Source organism: Muscardinus avellanarius, assembly GCF_963383645.1.
Source record: "Muscardinus avellanarius genome assembly, chromosome: 2".
In the NCBI taxonomy this organism is placed as follows: domain Eukaryota; kingdom Metazoa; phylum Chordata; class Mammalia; order Rodentia; family Gliridae; genus Muscardinus; species Muscardinus avellanarius.
This window is the reverse complement of record NC_137787.1, coordinates 85,620,130-85,636,447: the sequence shown is the minus strand read 5'-3', so window position 1 is coordinate 85,636,447 and position 16,318 is coordinate 85,620,130. Positions and strand designations below refer to the sequence as shown.

The 16,318-nt window shown below is 41.0% G+C and overlaps 1 protein-coding gene across 1 annotated transcript in view; it reads left to right on the top strand.

Annotated features, from left to right (window-relative positions):
• Window positions 1-15,841, top strand: part of LYPD6 (LY6/PLAUR domain containing 6) — a gene marked incomplete at both ends in the record, with an annotated part of 29,156 nt that extends 13,315 nt beyond the window's left edge. Inside the window, 2 exons of the mRNA XM_080689396.1 lie at window positions 13,567-13,697; window positions 15,674-15,841. Of these exons, the coding sequence (XP_080545522.1) occupies window positions 13,567-13,697; window positions 15,674-15,841 (299 nt within the window). The remainder of the gene's footprint in view (window positions 1-13,566; window positions 13,698-15,673) is intronic.
• Between the last annotated feature and the right edge of the window lie 477 nt (window positions 15,842-16,318).

The window sequence follows — 16,318 nt, the reverse complement described above, 5'->3', positions numbered from 1 at the left end:
GTTGATCAGTTTGTCTAGAGGAAGCCTGGCCCTGAGTAGAATCATCTGTACAGCCATGGTGTAGGTGGCAATGGCCAGCTGCTTCTCTAGCTGACAGTGTCCTTGTAACTCTTACTCTCATAAGGTATAGTGTGTAAGTACTTCCTCCTTCATTACTTTTGTCTCTGGATCTTACAGATTTGTGGTACCGTACTGGCTCCCTAGAAATGAGAAGATAAGATGCCTCCCGTTAACTCCCTCTCATCCAGTTGGTCTTTTGTCCCTTGGCCATACCTATAATTCCGTCAACTACTCTTCATAAATCTATTCACTTTTCTGGACATTGTGAACTAGAATGAGGAAGGATCTTAAAATATGCTACATGAGGGCCCGATCAAAGGAGACGGTGGAGTACAATGAGAGCTGAGCGTCCCTGCTTGGATCCATGTCATTTTCCCCATGACTTTTCTCTGTGCCACAAGATTAAAATTTCCTTGAGAAAGAAACTATATAAACATTTATTAAGAGTCTGTGGAATTAAATGTCAAGTTAAACACATGATGATTTTTTTAAAAAGACTTGTTCTGTAGAGGACATATCAGCCAAAGGTATTGTGTTCCTTCTTAATTAGAAACTGTGGTGGCCTCCCTCTAAGGCGCAATCTTCATGTGACATTATTGCTGATAGAAAAGCAGAAGAAAAGTTTGAAATAGGAGACACATATCCCTTTGGTTCCAGCTGCTATGCTGCTCACTGTTTTTCTGTGAGAGTGAATTAATGAAGATGTTCCTTGATGGCTCTTTCTAGGTCCGTTGTCTGATGGTTCCTGGTACAAGCAGGAAATATAAATGTGATCCCCAGTTCAATTGACGACAAGCGTGTGCTTACAAATTTCCAGGAAAGACTTCTTTTTTTGTTGACTAGTTTCAGACAGAGACAACCTTTTCATTTTATTTAACCTAAAGGTAAATTTTCTTATTATTTTTTCTTTTTTTGGCAATTTAACACTGAGGATATAGCCCTTTTAATTTTCTATCCTTCATGCCAAGGTATCTCTAAGTCCCATTAAAAACCAAGGACTTACAACTTCTTATTGTTTAACTTTTAGCATCTCTTCATCCTCAAGGTAGGGAAATCAGGGCCTTATCCATTGAGGGAGCTTGGGACTTCCCTTTTGGGAGAGTTTGTGCATTTACAAACACTTTGGTTATCTCTTATTCACCATTTCTAAGTAAGGAGATAGTTTTCAGATGATCTGTCTTTTCATTCTGTTATTCCATTGCTAAATGAGAGTTTTAGACTTCCTCTATTTTATTTTATTATTTGTTATTTTATTTACTTTCATGGTACTAGGATTTGAACCCAAGGGCGAGCTCTACCTACAGCCCAATTTTATTTTTGAAACAGGGTCTCACTAAATTGCTGAGGCTGGCCTCAAACCTGCACTCCTACAGTCTCAGCTTCTCAAATTCTGGGATTACAGGAATGCTCTGCCATGCCTGGGAGATTTCCTTTTTTAAAAAAGTAAAGTTTTAATTAAATGTTAAAATAAATACCAAAAGGGGAACAGATCATAAGCACATTGCTTATGAATGTGTGTGTGTGTGTGTGTGTGTGTGTGTGTGTGTGTGTGTGTGTGTTACTGGGGATGGAACCTGGAGGCTTTCTACCTCCAGACTACACCCCTAGACCTATTTTTATTTCTTATTTGGAAACAGGTTCCTGCTAAGTTGCTGAAAGCCTCATTAAGTTGCTGGTGCTGGTTTCAAACCTATGATCTCCCTGTCTTAGCCTCCCAATTACTTGGATTACAATCATGTGCCACCACGCCCGGCTTGCTTGTGAATTTCACAAAGTTAATATGCTGGGTCTCACCATGTCTGTGAAGCTGTAGAACCTCTAAGGTCTCTCAGTCCTTACCCCTCATCCCACAGAGGAAAGAATACCATGACTGCTATCATTGAGCTTTGTATGAATGGACATATAAGGAATGTACTTCTTGCTTTCAAACACCTTATATATGGGAAATTTATTCATGTTTTGTGAGCACCAAAGGCATTCTTTCTCACAGATTATATGAACATGCTAAAAATCATCTATTCCTCTGTTGATGGACATTTGGATTGTTTCCAGTTTTTGAACACCATGAACATGCTTTTCCGTGTCTTTTGGAACATATGTGTTTATTTCTGCTAGATTTATTTCAGACATGTGATAGCCAGGCATGAGAATGGGAGTGTCTCTCATCGTTTCTTAAAGGGCCTGAAAAAAACTGCACTCTCAGCATCCCGGCACACAGGTGCCAGTTCTCGCACAGCCTTGCCAACACTCAGAATTGATGGAGACAATCGAAGCTAGAAGTGAATGGCATTTTTAAAGTGCTGCAAGCGAATGACTGCTGCCCCTGAGGTCTCTCCAGAGCCCGTCAGGCTAGCTTCTCTCCTTGGCTGTGCTGCGAGCTCTGCATTCCTGGCTGGAACGTCCAGTCCCCCCGAGAACAGCGAAGGCTCTGCCCTACTTCTCTGCCCCTTGGCAGGGCTTTCTGCTTGGCTTCTCAGCCTCTCCACCTGTGCAGCTTTTGAATCAGCAAGAGCCTCAAGGGGAGAACAGGTACAGAATGTCAGGCTCCACTTAAAAGAAACTTTCATATTTTTCTGGTCCCTTGCTCTTCGAATCCCACCTATCTTGGTAGCTGTTTTCATACAGACTTCTGTTGACACTGTGACTTTAATTTTAATCTGTGTTTAGTAAGATGATACATGCTAGTCTACTTCAATCAGCATAATTCTCAAAATTACTCTTTAATTAGAACTTTCCCAGTGACTTTTCCACCAAAAGTTCTATCATTCTCTATAATTTCTCTACACTGTGAGCATCTAAACTATTCCAATTCATTATGTTTTTATCTTTCTCTTTTCTTTTGATACAGTGGCCTCAGATGAGAAGTGTACATTTGGTGCCATTTTTTTTAGTGGTATAGGAATTGAACCCAGAGTCATTCTACCTCTGAGCTATACCCCTAGTCCTATTATTTTTTTATTTTTTATTTTTGAAGCATGATCTCACTAAGTTGGAGAGGGCCTCACTAAGTTTCTGAGGCTGGCCATGAATCTATGATTCTCCTGTCTCAGCCTCCCAAGTACAAGTATGTGCCACCGCACCCGGTTCATTTGGTGTTTTTGACTTATTGCTTTTATTTGAGCCATCATCTTCTGTAAAGCCCTGTCTATTCTATCTTTACATTTCTTCTTGACCTTTAAAAAAAAAAAGAGGTTACTTAAGTGAGTGTATTACCTGTACTGAAGAAGTATGGATGAGGCTGGGCACAGAAAGTATGGGAGGCTGAGACAGAAAGATCACAGGCTCAAGGATAGTTTCAGCAATTTAGTGAGTCCCTCAGCAACTTAGTAAGACCCTATTTCAAAATAAAATAGAGCTAGGCATCTAGCTTAGAGGTAGAATGTCCTGGCTTCAATCCCTAGCACCAAAGAGGAGGAAGAGGAAAAGAAGGAGAAGGAGGAGGAGGAGAAAAATAAGAGGAAGAGGAGAAAGAGATGATGTTTTTGAAAAGACAGGGAAGTGTCTCTTCAGAAATTTTCACAGGAAGTGCTGACAGCAGGAGGAGATCAGTCCCTACCAGTCCAGTTGATGAGCACTAATTTATTTTTAATTTCTACCCTGGGGAGTTTTCTGACATGGGTCAAGAGAAGAAAACACATCTTTTTTAGGGATCTGTGAAGAGTCATTGATAGAACAGGAAAGCCAAGAAAATAATCTGGAGCCTACATGCCAGAGGCCATGCAGTAATTCCTAATTAGGGCAAGACTTAATTCAGCTTCTCTGAAGCTCAGTTTGTAGTTCATCCTGTTCATAAGTCTATTTTCTTTCATCTTGGGCTCTTTTTTCTCTCACTTTCAATTTTACTGAACTTTGAATTAAGGTATAGTATACACAGGGAGTAGTGAACAGGGTAATAGCTTTTTGCAAATTGAACATCATGTAGCACCAGATAAAAAAGTGACCATTTCCAGGAACTCAGAATCTCCCCTCATGCCTTTTTTCAGATACTTTCTCCACTACCAAGGATTACTGAGTGGACTGAGTTGTGCCCTCCTCCCCAAATTCATGTATTAAAGTTCTCACCCCTAGGACCTCCGAATGTGACAATTCAGAGATAGGCTCTTTAAAGAGGTAAAATTATGATTAGATGAAGTCATTGAATTGAGCCTTCATCCATATGCCTAGTGTTTTTATAGAGGAGATTAGGACACAGGCACAGGAGGAGGATGATATAAAGACATAGGGAGAAGATGGCCATCTGCAATCCAAGGAGAGAGACTTCAGAAGAAGCCAGACTTGCCAACACCTGATTTCAAACTTCTGTCCTCCAAAGCTTTGAGAAACTTTTATCTAAGCCATAGGCAGAGGGGACATTAGCTGGGAACAAGCCTTTAACACATGGGCATTTGGGGTAAACTTAAGATCAAAACTACAGCAAGTGCATACCAAACTGAGATAAGTAGAGATATTAGAATTGCCTGGAAAGGTTTTCAAAGTAGCCACAATGAAAATGCTTACAAACACTGTTTATAATTACAAGCAGAGTTGAAACCAATGAAAGGGTCTCATCATGGTATAGAAAATATGAAGAGGAACCAGATGGAAACTCGAGAACTATAAAGTGTTGTATATGAATTAATAAACCAACAAAAAACAACTCAATGGATAAGTCCGTTAGTAAAATGGAGGAAAAAGAGGAAATAATCAGGGAACTGAAATATAGAACAATAGAAATTACTCAATCTGAACAATAGAGAGAAACGAGGTTGGAAAAATAAAACAAACAGATCCCCAGGGACCTGTGAAACTCCATGAAAATATGTGTGAGGAAGGACAGCTCAGACATTTGCAGTCCGTGTCTCAGCTTCCTCCAGCTCTGCTCTTGGGTTGCCTGTCTAGGGGACACATCCATACACACTGTTGCCCGTCGCCTGACAATGAGAACAGTTCCATATTGTACATCATTGCCTTTATAATGGAGCCATGTATCTCAAGATTTTTTCCAAGTCTTAGTGAGATCTTTTTCAATGATGTGCTAGAGTACCAGGTATTCAGATAGGTCTGCTGAAGTTAATCTCCACAATAATAAGAGAAAGATCATCTTCACCTTGAGCCATTTTGTTTTGTAGGGAAATCAAGTCTGTACCTACAGTAGGCTCTTTTCACGAGAATACACATTGATTACTTAAAAGAGAGTTGAAATGGTATGTTCTTGTATATTTTCCAGAATGCCATACAGACCAAAGGCCTCTTCCACACCCAAGAACTGAGTCTTCGTCTTTTTCTCTCTAGTTGCATGGCAGTAGGATTTTTTAATGCTGAAACTGAAGTGACCCCCATATGCTTCCTTGTCCTGTGAGTGGCCAAGCCACTGGAGTCCCAGGAGGAAGCTAGAATGACAGTGGAGCTGGAAAAAGTACCCAAGGAAAAAAATGGCTAAATGTTTCCAGGTTTGGCAAAAGAAAGCCTACAAATTCAAGGGAGCACTTCACGTGTTTTGTGCACGTGTATTCTTAATCACTCTGCACTCAATGTGATGAATAATTACATTGTACCAATCAAAGGATATAAAAAAGATGAGAAAACCCCCAAAACTAAACACACACACACACACACACACACACACACACACACACACACACAGATATAATAATAAAACTTCTGAAAACTAAAATTAGTGAAAAAGCCTAGAAAAGGCACCTTCTGAGGAAAAATTAGTTGATTGACATCAAAGTTTTCATCAGATACTGGTAGGCAGAAATAAATGATACAATATTTTTCAACTGTTGGAAAACAGCAACTAAAACAGCAACACATCAATGTGGGATCCCATTTCCAGAGAAAATATCATTTAGGAATGTATGAAAAAGATGAATAGGCCCCTAAAATATGTGCTTCTGTTCTTTTATAAGAATGTGACAGCATCCAAGGGAGGAAATACAGCCCCTCCAAAAAGTGGTGCTGGAAAAATTAGAATCCCTGAGCAGGAAGTGAAGCTTGACCTGGGCATCACACCTTGAATGATGTTAACTCAAAATTAGTGATGGACATAAGTGTGAAATGTAAAACTATTTAACATTTAGCCGGGCGTGGTGGCGCACGCTTGTAATCCCCGCGCTTGGGAGGCGGAGAAAGGAGGATCACACAGGTTTGAAGCCAGCCACGCTGGCTTAAGAGACCCTCTTTCCAAATAAAAATATATAAAAAAGTAGGTGTCTGGGAGGGTAGCCTGGAGGTAGAAGGGTTTCCAGGAACCCCAATACCACCAAAACAAAACAAAACAAAACTATTTTAACATTTAGAAAAAGCAACATTGGTTTTAGATTTGACACCAAAATCATGCCCTATAAAAGAAAATTGATATATTTGATTTTATCAATATTTGAAATTTCAATTCCCATAAGGCCCTATTATAAGAATGAAAAATCAAACTGCAAAATGGGAGAGAATTTTACAAATCACATATATAATAAAGGACAAGTATCTATAATATGGAAATAATTATAAAAACTCAACAGTAATATATACATATTTTGAAAACATATGAACAGACATGTCACCAAATATATACATATAATATTATATATTTATATATAGTATAATATAAATATACATATGTATGTATGACAGCAAAGATATTAAAATGACAGATAAATACATGAGAATATATTCAACATAATTGGTCACTAGGAAATGCAAATTTAAAATACAACAAGATATCACTATATATCAGAATGGCTAAAATTAAAAGAGGGATACCAGCAAATACTGGCAAGGATAAGGAAAAACCAAATTACTCCTAAGTTGTTGGCGGGAATGTAAAATGGCACTGCCACTCTGAAAAAAAAAATAGTTTATAAGATTTTTCTTTAAACACTAAATATATAAAGCCGGGCATGGTGGCGCACGCTTGTAATCCCTGTGCTTGGGAGGCTGAGACAGGAGGATCGCACGGGTTCGAAGCCAGCCTCAGCTACTTAGTGAGGCTCTCAGCAACTTAGTGAGACCCTGTTTCCAAATAAAATATAAAAAAAGTCTGGGAGAATAGCCCGGAGGTAGAAAGCCTCTGGGTTCCACCCCCACTACCACCAAAATAAATAAATAAATACATACATACATACATACATACATACATACATAAATACATAAATAAACTAAATATACAATTACCATAAAATCTAGCAATTCCCCTTCAGAGCATTTATCCCAGAGAAGTAAGAACTTATGTTCACACTGAAACTTTACATACATTTATCACAGCTTCATTTACATATCTTCAATGGAAACAATTTGGATGTCCTTTCTGTGCCTACATTGGTTATATCCAAACCATGGAATACTACTTAGCTATGAAAATTAACAAACTGTCGATCAAAACAGTAACCCAGATGAATCTCCAGTAAGTCATACTGAGTAAAAATACCCAACCCCAAAATGTAGCATATGCTGTGATTTCATTTATATAACATTCTCAAAAATGACAAAATTATAGAAATGTGGTTGCCAAAGGAGGGTAGAAATGGTGGCGGGAGAGGAGAGTGTGACTATAACAGGTCAACGCAAAGCCGGGCGTGGTGACATGCGCTTGTAATCCCAGTACTTGGGAGGCTGAGACAGGAGGATCCGGGTTCATGAACAGCCTCAGCTACTTTGCAATTCAGTGAGACACTGTTTCAACATAACGAATAAAGAAACAGAGCTGAAAGTGTAGCTCAGAAGTAGAATGCCCCTGGGTTCCATCCCCAGTACAGAAAAAAAAAAAAAAAAAAAAAAGAAAAAGTCAACCCAAAGGACTCTTATAGTGATGAAAGTATTCTAGTATTCTGTATCTTGACTCTAAATGTCAGTATCCTGGTTGTGATATTGTACTAGAGTTTTGCAATATGTCACCATGAGCCAAAGACACATGGAATCTCTCTATTTCTCACAAATGTCAATCTATACTTATCTCAAAATAAAATCCTTTAAAAAGTTGACCAGTTCTAAAAAATGAACCTTACTAGGCTTAAAAAAACTTAACCTAGAAGGAAAGCCAGAATTACCAAATTAGGAAGTTAAGGGGTAGAGTCCTTGCCTAGCCTAGCATGCAAAATGCCCTGGGTTCCATCCCCAGCACTGCAAAAATAAAATAAAATAAAATTAACATGAAGGAAAAAAGATTAATATGGACCTAGTTGAGAGAAAACTCAGCAAGTGTTCACAGAATTTATCTTATTTGGATTGAGGCTTTCAAAACATCAGTTTTCTAGAAACAGAAGGCAGGAAAATGTATTTTTCTTTCGTGTGTGTGTGTGTGTGTGTGTGTGTGTGTGTGTGTGTGTGTTGTACAGGGGATTGAACCCACAGGCTTTCCACCTCTGAGCTACACTCCCAGCCCTATTTTATATTTTATTTTGAAACAGGGTCTCACTAGTTTGCTGAGTGCCTTCCTAAGTTGCTGATGCTGTCTGTGAACCTGTGATCCCCTTGTCTCAACCTCCCAAGTACTAGGATTACAGGCATGTGCCGCATGCCCCTCAGAAGAAAATATTTGAAACTGACCCGAAGACACAAAATGTCTTCTTGTGAAGAACAATCCAAGTTGTGATACAAGCCAGGCGTGGTGGCACACACCTATAATCCCAGGACTTGGAAGGCTGAGACCGAAGAATTGCAGGTTCAAGGCCAGCCTCAGCAATCTAGTGAGGCCCTCAGCAACTTAGCAAGACCTTGTATCAAAATAAAAAATAAAATAGGGATGGGGGTGTATCTCAGAGCTAGTACACTTCCGGGTTCAATCCCCAGTGTCACACACACACACACACACACACACACACACACACTGCTGTGGTAGAATTACCCAGGTATATAGTAGACAATGGTGAACTAACTCGTTTGAGAACTTGAGCAAGGAGAACCTTGAATAACAAGTGTTGTGTCTCAAATGTGAAATTCTGGAATACAGATGTGATTGGTGTTGCTCTCAGGGAAGCATGGTAACTCCTATACTCTGGACACACAACTTCAGGAGCAGAGAATTTAGTGCACTCCCTACTCACCACGTTCTGAACAGGCCAAATAACATTTATCAACATGGCAGCCAGCACTCTTGGGCAGTGAGGTGTCATTAATGATGTGGGTGGTGAGTGTCATGATGACCTGATCTTCTTCTTGTAGCTTAGCTGGGGGTTGCCTGGCACTTCCATTACAAAAGGAAGAGTCAGTAAAAAACAAAACAAAAAGGGTGGGGATGAGAAGGTGAAAAAGATCCTGAAAAGAGGAAATAAGAGAATGGAGACGTTTCCAAGGATTTGGAGACTGTCAGATTAGGGAGAGAAATCTAGGCTGGTTCCCAAGTTTCCAATGCCCATAACCCTGGATGATGGAGGTGCCCCTCTCAGGAGGTCCTGTCTCAAACGACACACTTGAAGCTAGCAGATGCGAGGGGAGAGTGGTAGGGTTTGGTTCAAGACAGAGGTGTGAGATGTTGCTGCTGGTATCCATGACGTAGTTGGGAATTTGAGCTCAGGAGAAAGAAGCGAACTGAAGATGTGGCCTCGGAAATGTGACAAGGTCACTTGAGTGAGAAGGGGTTCAAGGAAGGGACGTGGGAGAATGTCAGCAATGAGGCTAGGAAAAGTATTGAAAAAGAAGAGACCAGAGATGTAGAAGAAAATCTAGACAATGAACGTCTGAAGTCTAAGGTGGGGAACCTCACACTCACAGTGGGGATGAAACATTGTTGTCTCCAGTGCTGCAAGGAGACCCCATAGGATTAGACATGGAAAGGGCATCGCGTGATACCTAGCTGCATGGTCGTCATTCCTGGAGGTCCAACGCAGATTCAAGGAGCCATGTGCAGAAAGGAATTGGGCAGGGACTGTGCAGGCAGATGCCACAGCCTTTTGTTTTTCAGTATAATTTGTAATATTATTATTAACATTATTTTCCACCCAATCTTTTTTTTTTTTTTGCATGTTGGGAATTGTTCTCTAGCATCACTTATTTATTGAATGTGTGTGTGTGTGTGTGTGTGTGTGTGTGTGTGTGTGTGTGTGTTACTAGGGATAGAACCCAGTAGCATTCTACCTCCAAGCTACACCCCTATCCCTATTGTTTATTCTTGATTTTGGAACAGGGTCTGGCTGTCCTCAAACCCTGATTCTCCTGTCTCAGCCTCCCAAATGCTGGGATTACAAATGTGCACCACCACGCCTGGCTAGCATCACTTTAAATATTACGTATAGAGAATCATTGATTGATTAGAAAGCCTTTTCTCAGAGAGGTGAACATTTCTAGTGTCTCCTTTTAATGTAAATAGTCTAATGTGTAGTTTGTTTAACATTACTTTTACTGGAACTTAGTATCAGTGAGTGAATAAAAATTGTCATTTTACTTTAAACTAGTTTTATATTTCAGAGCTAGATTATGAGGGGTGTTTATGTGAATTTTATGAAAATTACTTCTTGTGTTTTCCAATTGTTGGTTAAGCGCTCTTTACTATTTCTGATTTTACTGAGTCAAAGACTTTTGTTTCACAACTTCTGGGAATACTATGCAGGGGCAGAATATGAGATTTTAGAGGCTAAAACTAACCTGGTAGAAATTCAAATCCATCTTTTATCTTTTAGATAAAAGCCTTTGAAATCCTTTTAGTGTGAAGTTATCAGCAGGCTTGATTCTCATATAACCTCATTACTAACCCAAGGATTATTCAGTGCACAGAGAGCACTGCTCTGTGACTGAAACTCTCGGTTTTTATCACCCCTGCGCTCCAGCGATAAGCCACATGTGGTCCACCTACTTTTGCTTGGGAAATTCTGCCTGGTGTCCCCCACACATCCTCCGGAGATCACAGATCACAATGCAGATGGAAAGCTCTCATAAAATATACATCAAATAAGTCGGTTCAACTTTTTTTTTTTAGCATTTCCAAAACTTATTTAACTGCAGAATCTTTTTCCACATTACCATTTCATAGTTCGCCTAGGAATTTTGTAAGATAAGAACTGGAATGGATAAGTGTGCGGGATCTGTGCTTCTGAATTGTGACCTTGGTGAAGTATAAGAAAACTTTCGGGCCCAGCATTTTCACCAATCTCCCTTGTCCCCCGAGAATGGCCGGCAACAACTGGCTTATCAGCTGCTATGGGGTTGGCGTATCCTCCTAAAGAATGTTCATCAGTTGTTGCCACCATTTTCACTCGATGGAGTCAGTACCCCATTAATAAATTAATAAGGGCATTTGTTATGGAAAGAAAAGCATGAACAAAACGTTTTTATAGCAGGTTTACCAGTTGTTATTTTAAGGCTTACATAAGACAATTCATTACTTGGGGACAAACCTGATTTCCCAAACTGAAACCAAGTAGTGATTTACTTATACCATAAATCTATGATCTTATCTTCTCAGGTTTACATTTGGAGCAGTAAAGCCTCTGGCAGCTGCTCCTAGGTGGCTGTATGAAGAGGAGATGGGAGATAAGAACATTCCTCTTTTTATTTAAGGCTTTCTAGAACATTTGAAGTTGGGGAGGGGGTAGGAAAGATATCCCTATCCTGGCCATAAATGTCCATCGAGTTTGATATTGAAGAAGTAAACCAGTCTTCTTGGGAAGGTGTGGTAAATCTCTCAGGCTACTGGCCTCCACTTGTCAAACCACTGCTCAGGCTTAAAGAAAAACGAGAGCCAGTTGTGATGCCCCAGGCCTGTAATTCCAGTACTTGGGAGGCTGAGACAGGAGGATCACAGGTTCAAGTCCAGCTTCAGCAACTAAGCAACATCCTCAGCAACTTAGCAAGACGCTGTTTCAAAATAAAAAAAAGAAAAACGGACTGGGGGTGGGGGTGCAGCGCTCCATTGTAGAACTCCCTGGAATCAATCTTTAGTACAAAAAGGAGAGAGAGAGAGAGAGAGAGAGAGAGAGAGAGAGAGAGAGAGAGAGAGAACACAGCCAGCCAGCCAAGAACTGTTGCTTTCTTTTCATTCAGCAATCAGCCAGCCCAATTTCAAAGTAGTCTGGAGCTTTGTGAGAATCATTAACCAGTGTAAAGGTTTCAACTATTCATTCCCAGGGTGACCTTGCTTATTCTACTCCCAAAGAGCTCCACCAGCTCTTAAGGAAGCTCTGGATTGTCTCAACCTGATTCCAAGGAACAAAATTTCTGCCCAGGGTGGCGGGGGTGGGGAGGGGCATTGACCAGACTCTGCCTGGACACCACATGAACAGGGTCACCCTGGGAAAAGTGCTGCCCTTGGTCAGACTCAGCCAGAGGCTACTAAGGGCTCCCGCCAGGTGGCAGTGTCTAGGGAGACTCTGAATTCCCCTGGGTTTTCACAACTTCCTCAGTGTTATCAGTGTGGTCTATATTAGCTCATTCTCAGGACCTAACATTCTTAGGATTTCTTCTTTGAACATTAGCACTTTGTTAAAAGCTGCCAAAATCATGCCAGAATCTGGTGGGGGGGGATTTTTATTGCCTAATAAATAATATTATAGGAGATCATAATTCCATATTAGCCACTAAATATCTAAAATGTATAAAGCATGCAAAGTTGAGTCCGAGATATGGATGAAAAACAGCTCAGTGACATTTCTTAAAAATTAATCATTTTTTTTTAATGTGAATGTGGAGTGGGAGCATTCCCCTAAATCCCAGGCTTAGAGAGCTGAATGCTGCCCAGAGGCCTTAAAGAATTACTTGACAGAACCATTTTTCTTTAGTTTTTAAATTACTGATAGAACAGTTCTCTCTGGAATTTTGGGGGAAAAAAACCCTCCAGCTTTCAGAGTCATGAGATGTAAAGGAACCTCTATAAAGTACCATCCTGGTCATCATCTGCCATCTCAGAAAGGTGCTGAAATCATGTGGGGAGAAGTGAAGCACCTCAATTTTGGGGGTATTCTTTTCCTCTAAATGCCCCCCAGGATCCGGCTATGCTCAGGGCAAGAAGTTCTTTCTTTTAGGTAGGATCATTTTCACTCAATAAAATAAATTTATTTCTAATTGTCCTTATATGAGAATACTTTCTCTGTCTCTCTAACACACACACACACACACACACACACACACACACACACACACACACACTACTGCACATACATACACCAGCCTCTGTTGTATCTTCTATCTCCTGCAGGACCATTGTTACCTGCCTCACTTCTTTACTTTTAGCCTGGTGTTCTTGGAAAATTTGTACTCCTTCATCTCCTAGAACATTGCAATGGCTCTCATCTCCTAAGCCAGCCCTCCCAACCACTCATCTCCTGAAATTAAAATTCAGGGCAGTGGCAAAACTTTTGGGAAAGCAGAGTGAAGCTACTGAGTCCAGGGTCCTGGGAATCACGACGGGCAGAGGATAACTTTCTCTGCATCTCTCTGGGGAGGTCTCTGGGGCTGGACACACGCTGGAGGCGGTGTAGCTTCTCTGTGCACTTCTACCTTTCTAGGAATTAAATATTCACTTTCCTGTGTGTTCCTACTAGGTAGAGTGAGATAACACTTCCCATCTCAATTAAAGTTTTTGTTGTTGTTTTTTGTCAACAGAGACCAGATACTGCTATACCCAGCACACAATGGAAGTCACAGGAAACAGCATCTCTGTCACCAAACGCTGTGTCCCGCTGGAAGAGTGCTTGTCCACGGGCTGCAGAGACTTGGAGCACGAGGGCCACAAGGTCTGGGTGTGACGGTATAGTGTAATAAGCCTCCCTTCAGTTCAGGGGGTGCCCATACTCATGTCAGACTCCTACCGCCCCATGCAGGCTGCTTTTGACTATCTTTACACCATTCTGGGGAAAATGTTTTCTTTCCTATTTACTCTAAAAGAATACAAATGTAAATGAAGGCATAGAACAACCAGTATAAACTGTGTAATCACACACCAACAGGGTGTGGAAAATTACAGTAAGTCACTTATTCACCCAGAGAAATGTTATAAAGCTACTAGAAGGGAGAGGAGCAGAGATGAGGTTTGCCATCCTGGTCAAGCATTGTAGATGCACCATTTATGGGCCTGCGGAAGGCAGCATTGACAGGTCTTTGATCTTTACTGGGAAGACAGTTTGGGGAAGATCTCCACTGGCTCCCCAGGCACTTTATTGGTGACAAGAGAATCATCTTGTGGTTTGCTTCTCTGAAACGTCATGGGGACCTGTATACAGAAGAACTTAGTGTGAAGTGAACTTCGGGGCAGTGCTGAAGGAGAATGTAAAGAATCAGAGATTCCCATTGTTGGGATGAGCTGTGCCCCCACCTCTTCTGCCAGTTGTAGTTCCAGTCTTAGCACGTCAGCCTTTGCCCTTCAGTCGGCATCTCCACTTCTCCAGGCTGTCTTCCTGGTAATTCGGGCCAGCTCTCCTTTTCAGTACCCTGGAATAGCACTATCAGGAAGAGCTAGCTGCTTTCCCTTAAAAAAGACCGACTCCTGATTTTCAAGCAATTTCTCAAACACACTAAGAATTAAATTCCTGCTAAGAGCTAAAGCCTACTTGTTTCTGTTTTGAAATATGAAACTTAAAACCAAGGTCGTTACTTGACCCCTCCAGCAAGCTAGGCCTGGCTCTCAGGCATTACTGTGATGACTTTACCAAGGAACACCCCGAGGATCAGAGGAGTTATGTCATATGCTCATGACACACAGCTAATTAGAGACAGAGACGATTTAAATTCATTGCTGACCCCCGGTGTCTTCTCAGTGTTATGCTATCTTGCCATGTCAATGACCAGAGATACAATCTCTGCAAGATAATGGCTGCATATGATATTAAGCATCCCATGAATATGAATCACCTGGGATCTCATTAAAATGCAGAGCCTAATTCTCTCAGTCTGGGGCCAGGTTTGAGACTCTGCATTTCTAACTAGTTCCCAGCTGATATTGAAGCCGCTGGTCGGTTCTGCATAGCCAAGGCCTAAAATAATCCCTGTCAATAACCCTTTGGGTTTATTTCTTTCTTATGATTCAGGAGTAAAGTAGGAATAATTGCATAAATGAAAACCCTTCCAACATTAACCCACCCATGAGAATGGGGATAATTATACAGATTGTGATAAAGAAAGTAAATATTCAAGTTTAAATCACAGGGTTATTACCACTTCATTTTCCCTCTGACAACTCAACAGATGAAGGTTTACCTTCCTACAGCTTCTTCAAGTTGTCCAAGAACCTCCTTGAAAAAGGAAGGACACATTTCTAAATCCCCATTTCACGGGTGAAATAGCTATAGCCTAGGAAGGTCAGGAAACTGTAAGAAAGGCAGGGTGGGATGCCCAAGACAGAACCCAGGTCCCTTGAAGCTGAGCCTGGGGAGTTTTTGTTTTGACTGTTGCTTCTGCACTTAATAGCATCCTCAACATTTTTATTTATTTTTCATTTTTAAAAGTTTTTGTGGTACTGGAAATGGAACTGAAGGGTATTCTACCTCCAAGCTATACCCCCAGCCCTATTTTTTATTCTTTATTTTGAAACATGGTCTCACTGAGTTGCAAAGGGCCTACGTAGCTGGAAAGGAGAGTTGGTGTGTCCTTTGTAGAAGAGAACATTTTCATCTGGGTCTTGCCATAGGGAGACAGTTTCTTCAAGAACCCCTGCCTCCTCCTTCCAAGACATGCTGGCTTCTCATCACCCCTTTTTCCTCTTTCTTTCTTTTAGGTCTGCACCTCCTGCTGCGAAGGAAATATCTGTAACTTGCCACTCCCTCGAAATGAAACGGATGCCACATTCTCTACAACCTCGCCTATAAATCAGACAAATGGGCACCCCTGCTGCGTGTCCATGATCTTGTCCTGCTTTTGGGTGTGGTTAGGACTCACAGTGTAGCAGCTCTCGGCAGCCCTAGTCATGCATGAGTCATTGGCCTGACGGTAGTTACCTGTGTCACACCACCGTGCTCCTGGTGACATCATGGCAGGCATCTCCACCCACCACGAGAAGCAAGCATTGCTTCAGTGATGCCATTTTGAGTCTACAGAGACCCCCATCAAAGCCAGCCTGGCCCCAGTATAGACCTTGAGTTCTGTACTGCAAACCTTTGTTTTGACTCCAAGAGAAAATTTTACATTTATTGCTATCTGGGGCTCTTGAATTGGAATATATGCATGAGCTGGAGGAGGTCCTGGGATCCTCTGAGGTGTTAAGAATATGTTATATGGACATGTATAGATGTTTGTTTGGGGGGAGAAAGGTAAAGAACCACCACTGGTTTAATTACAGTCATGAATTCACTTATAGCTTTATAATTTTAAAACTTCAAATCCAAACTAAATGGATTATTTCCTTTGAGATTCTGACTGAGTC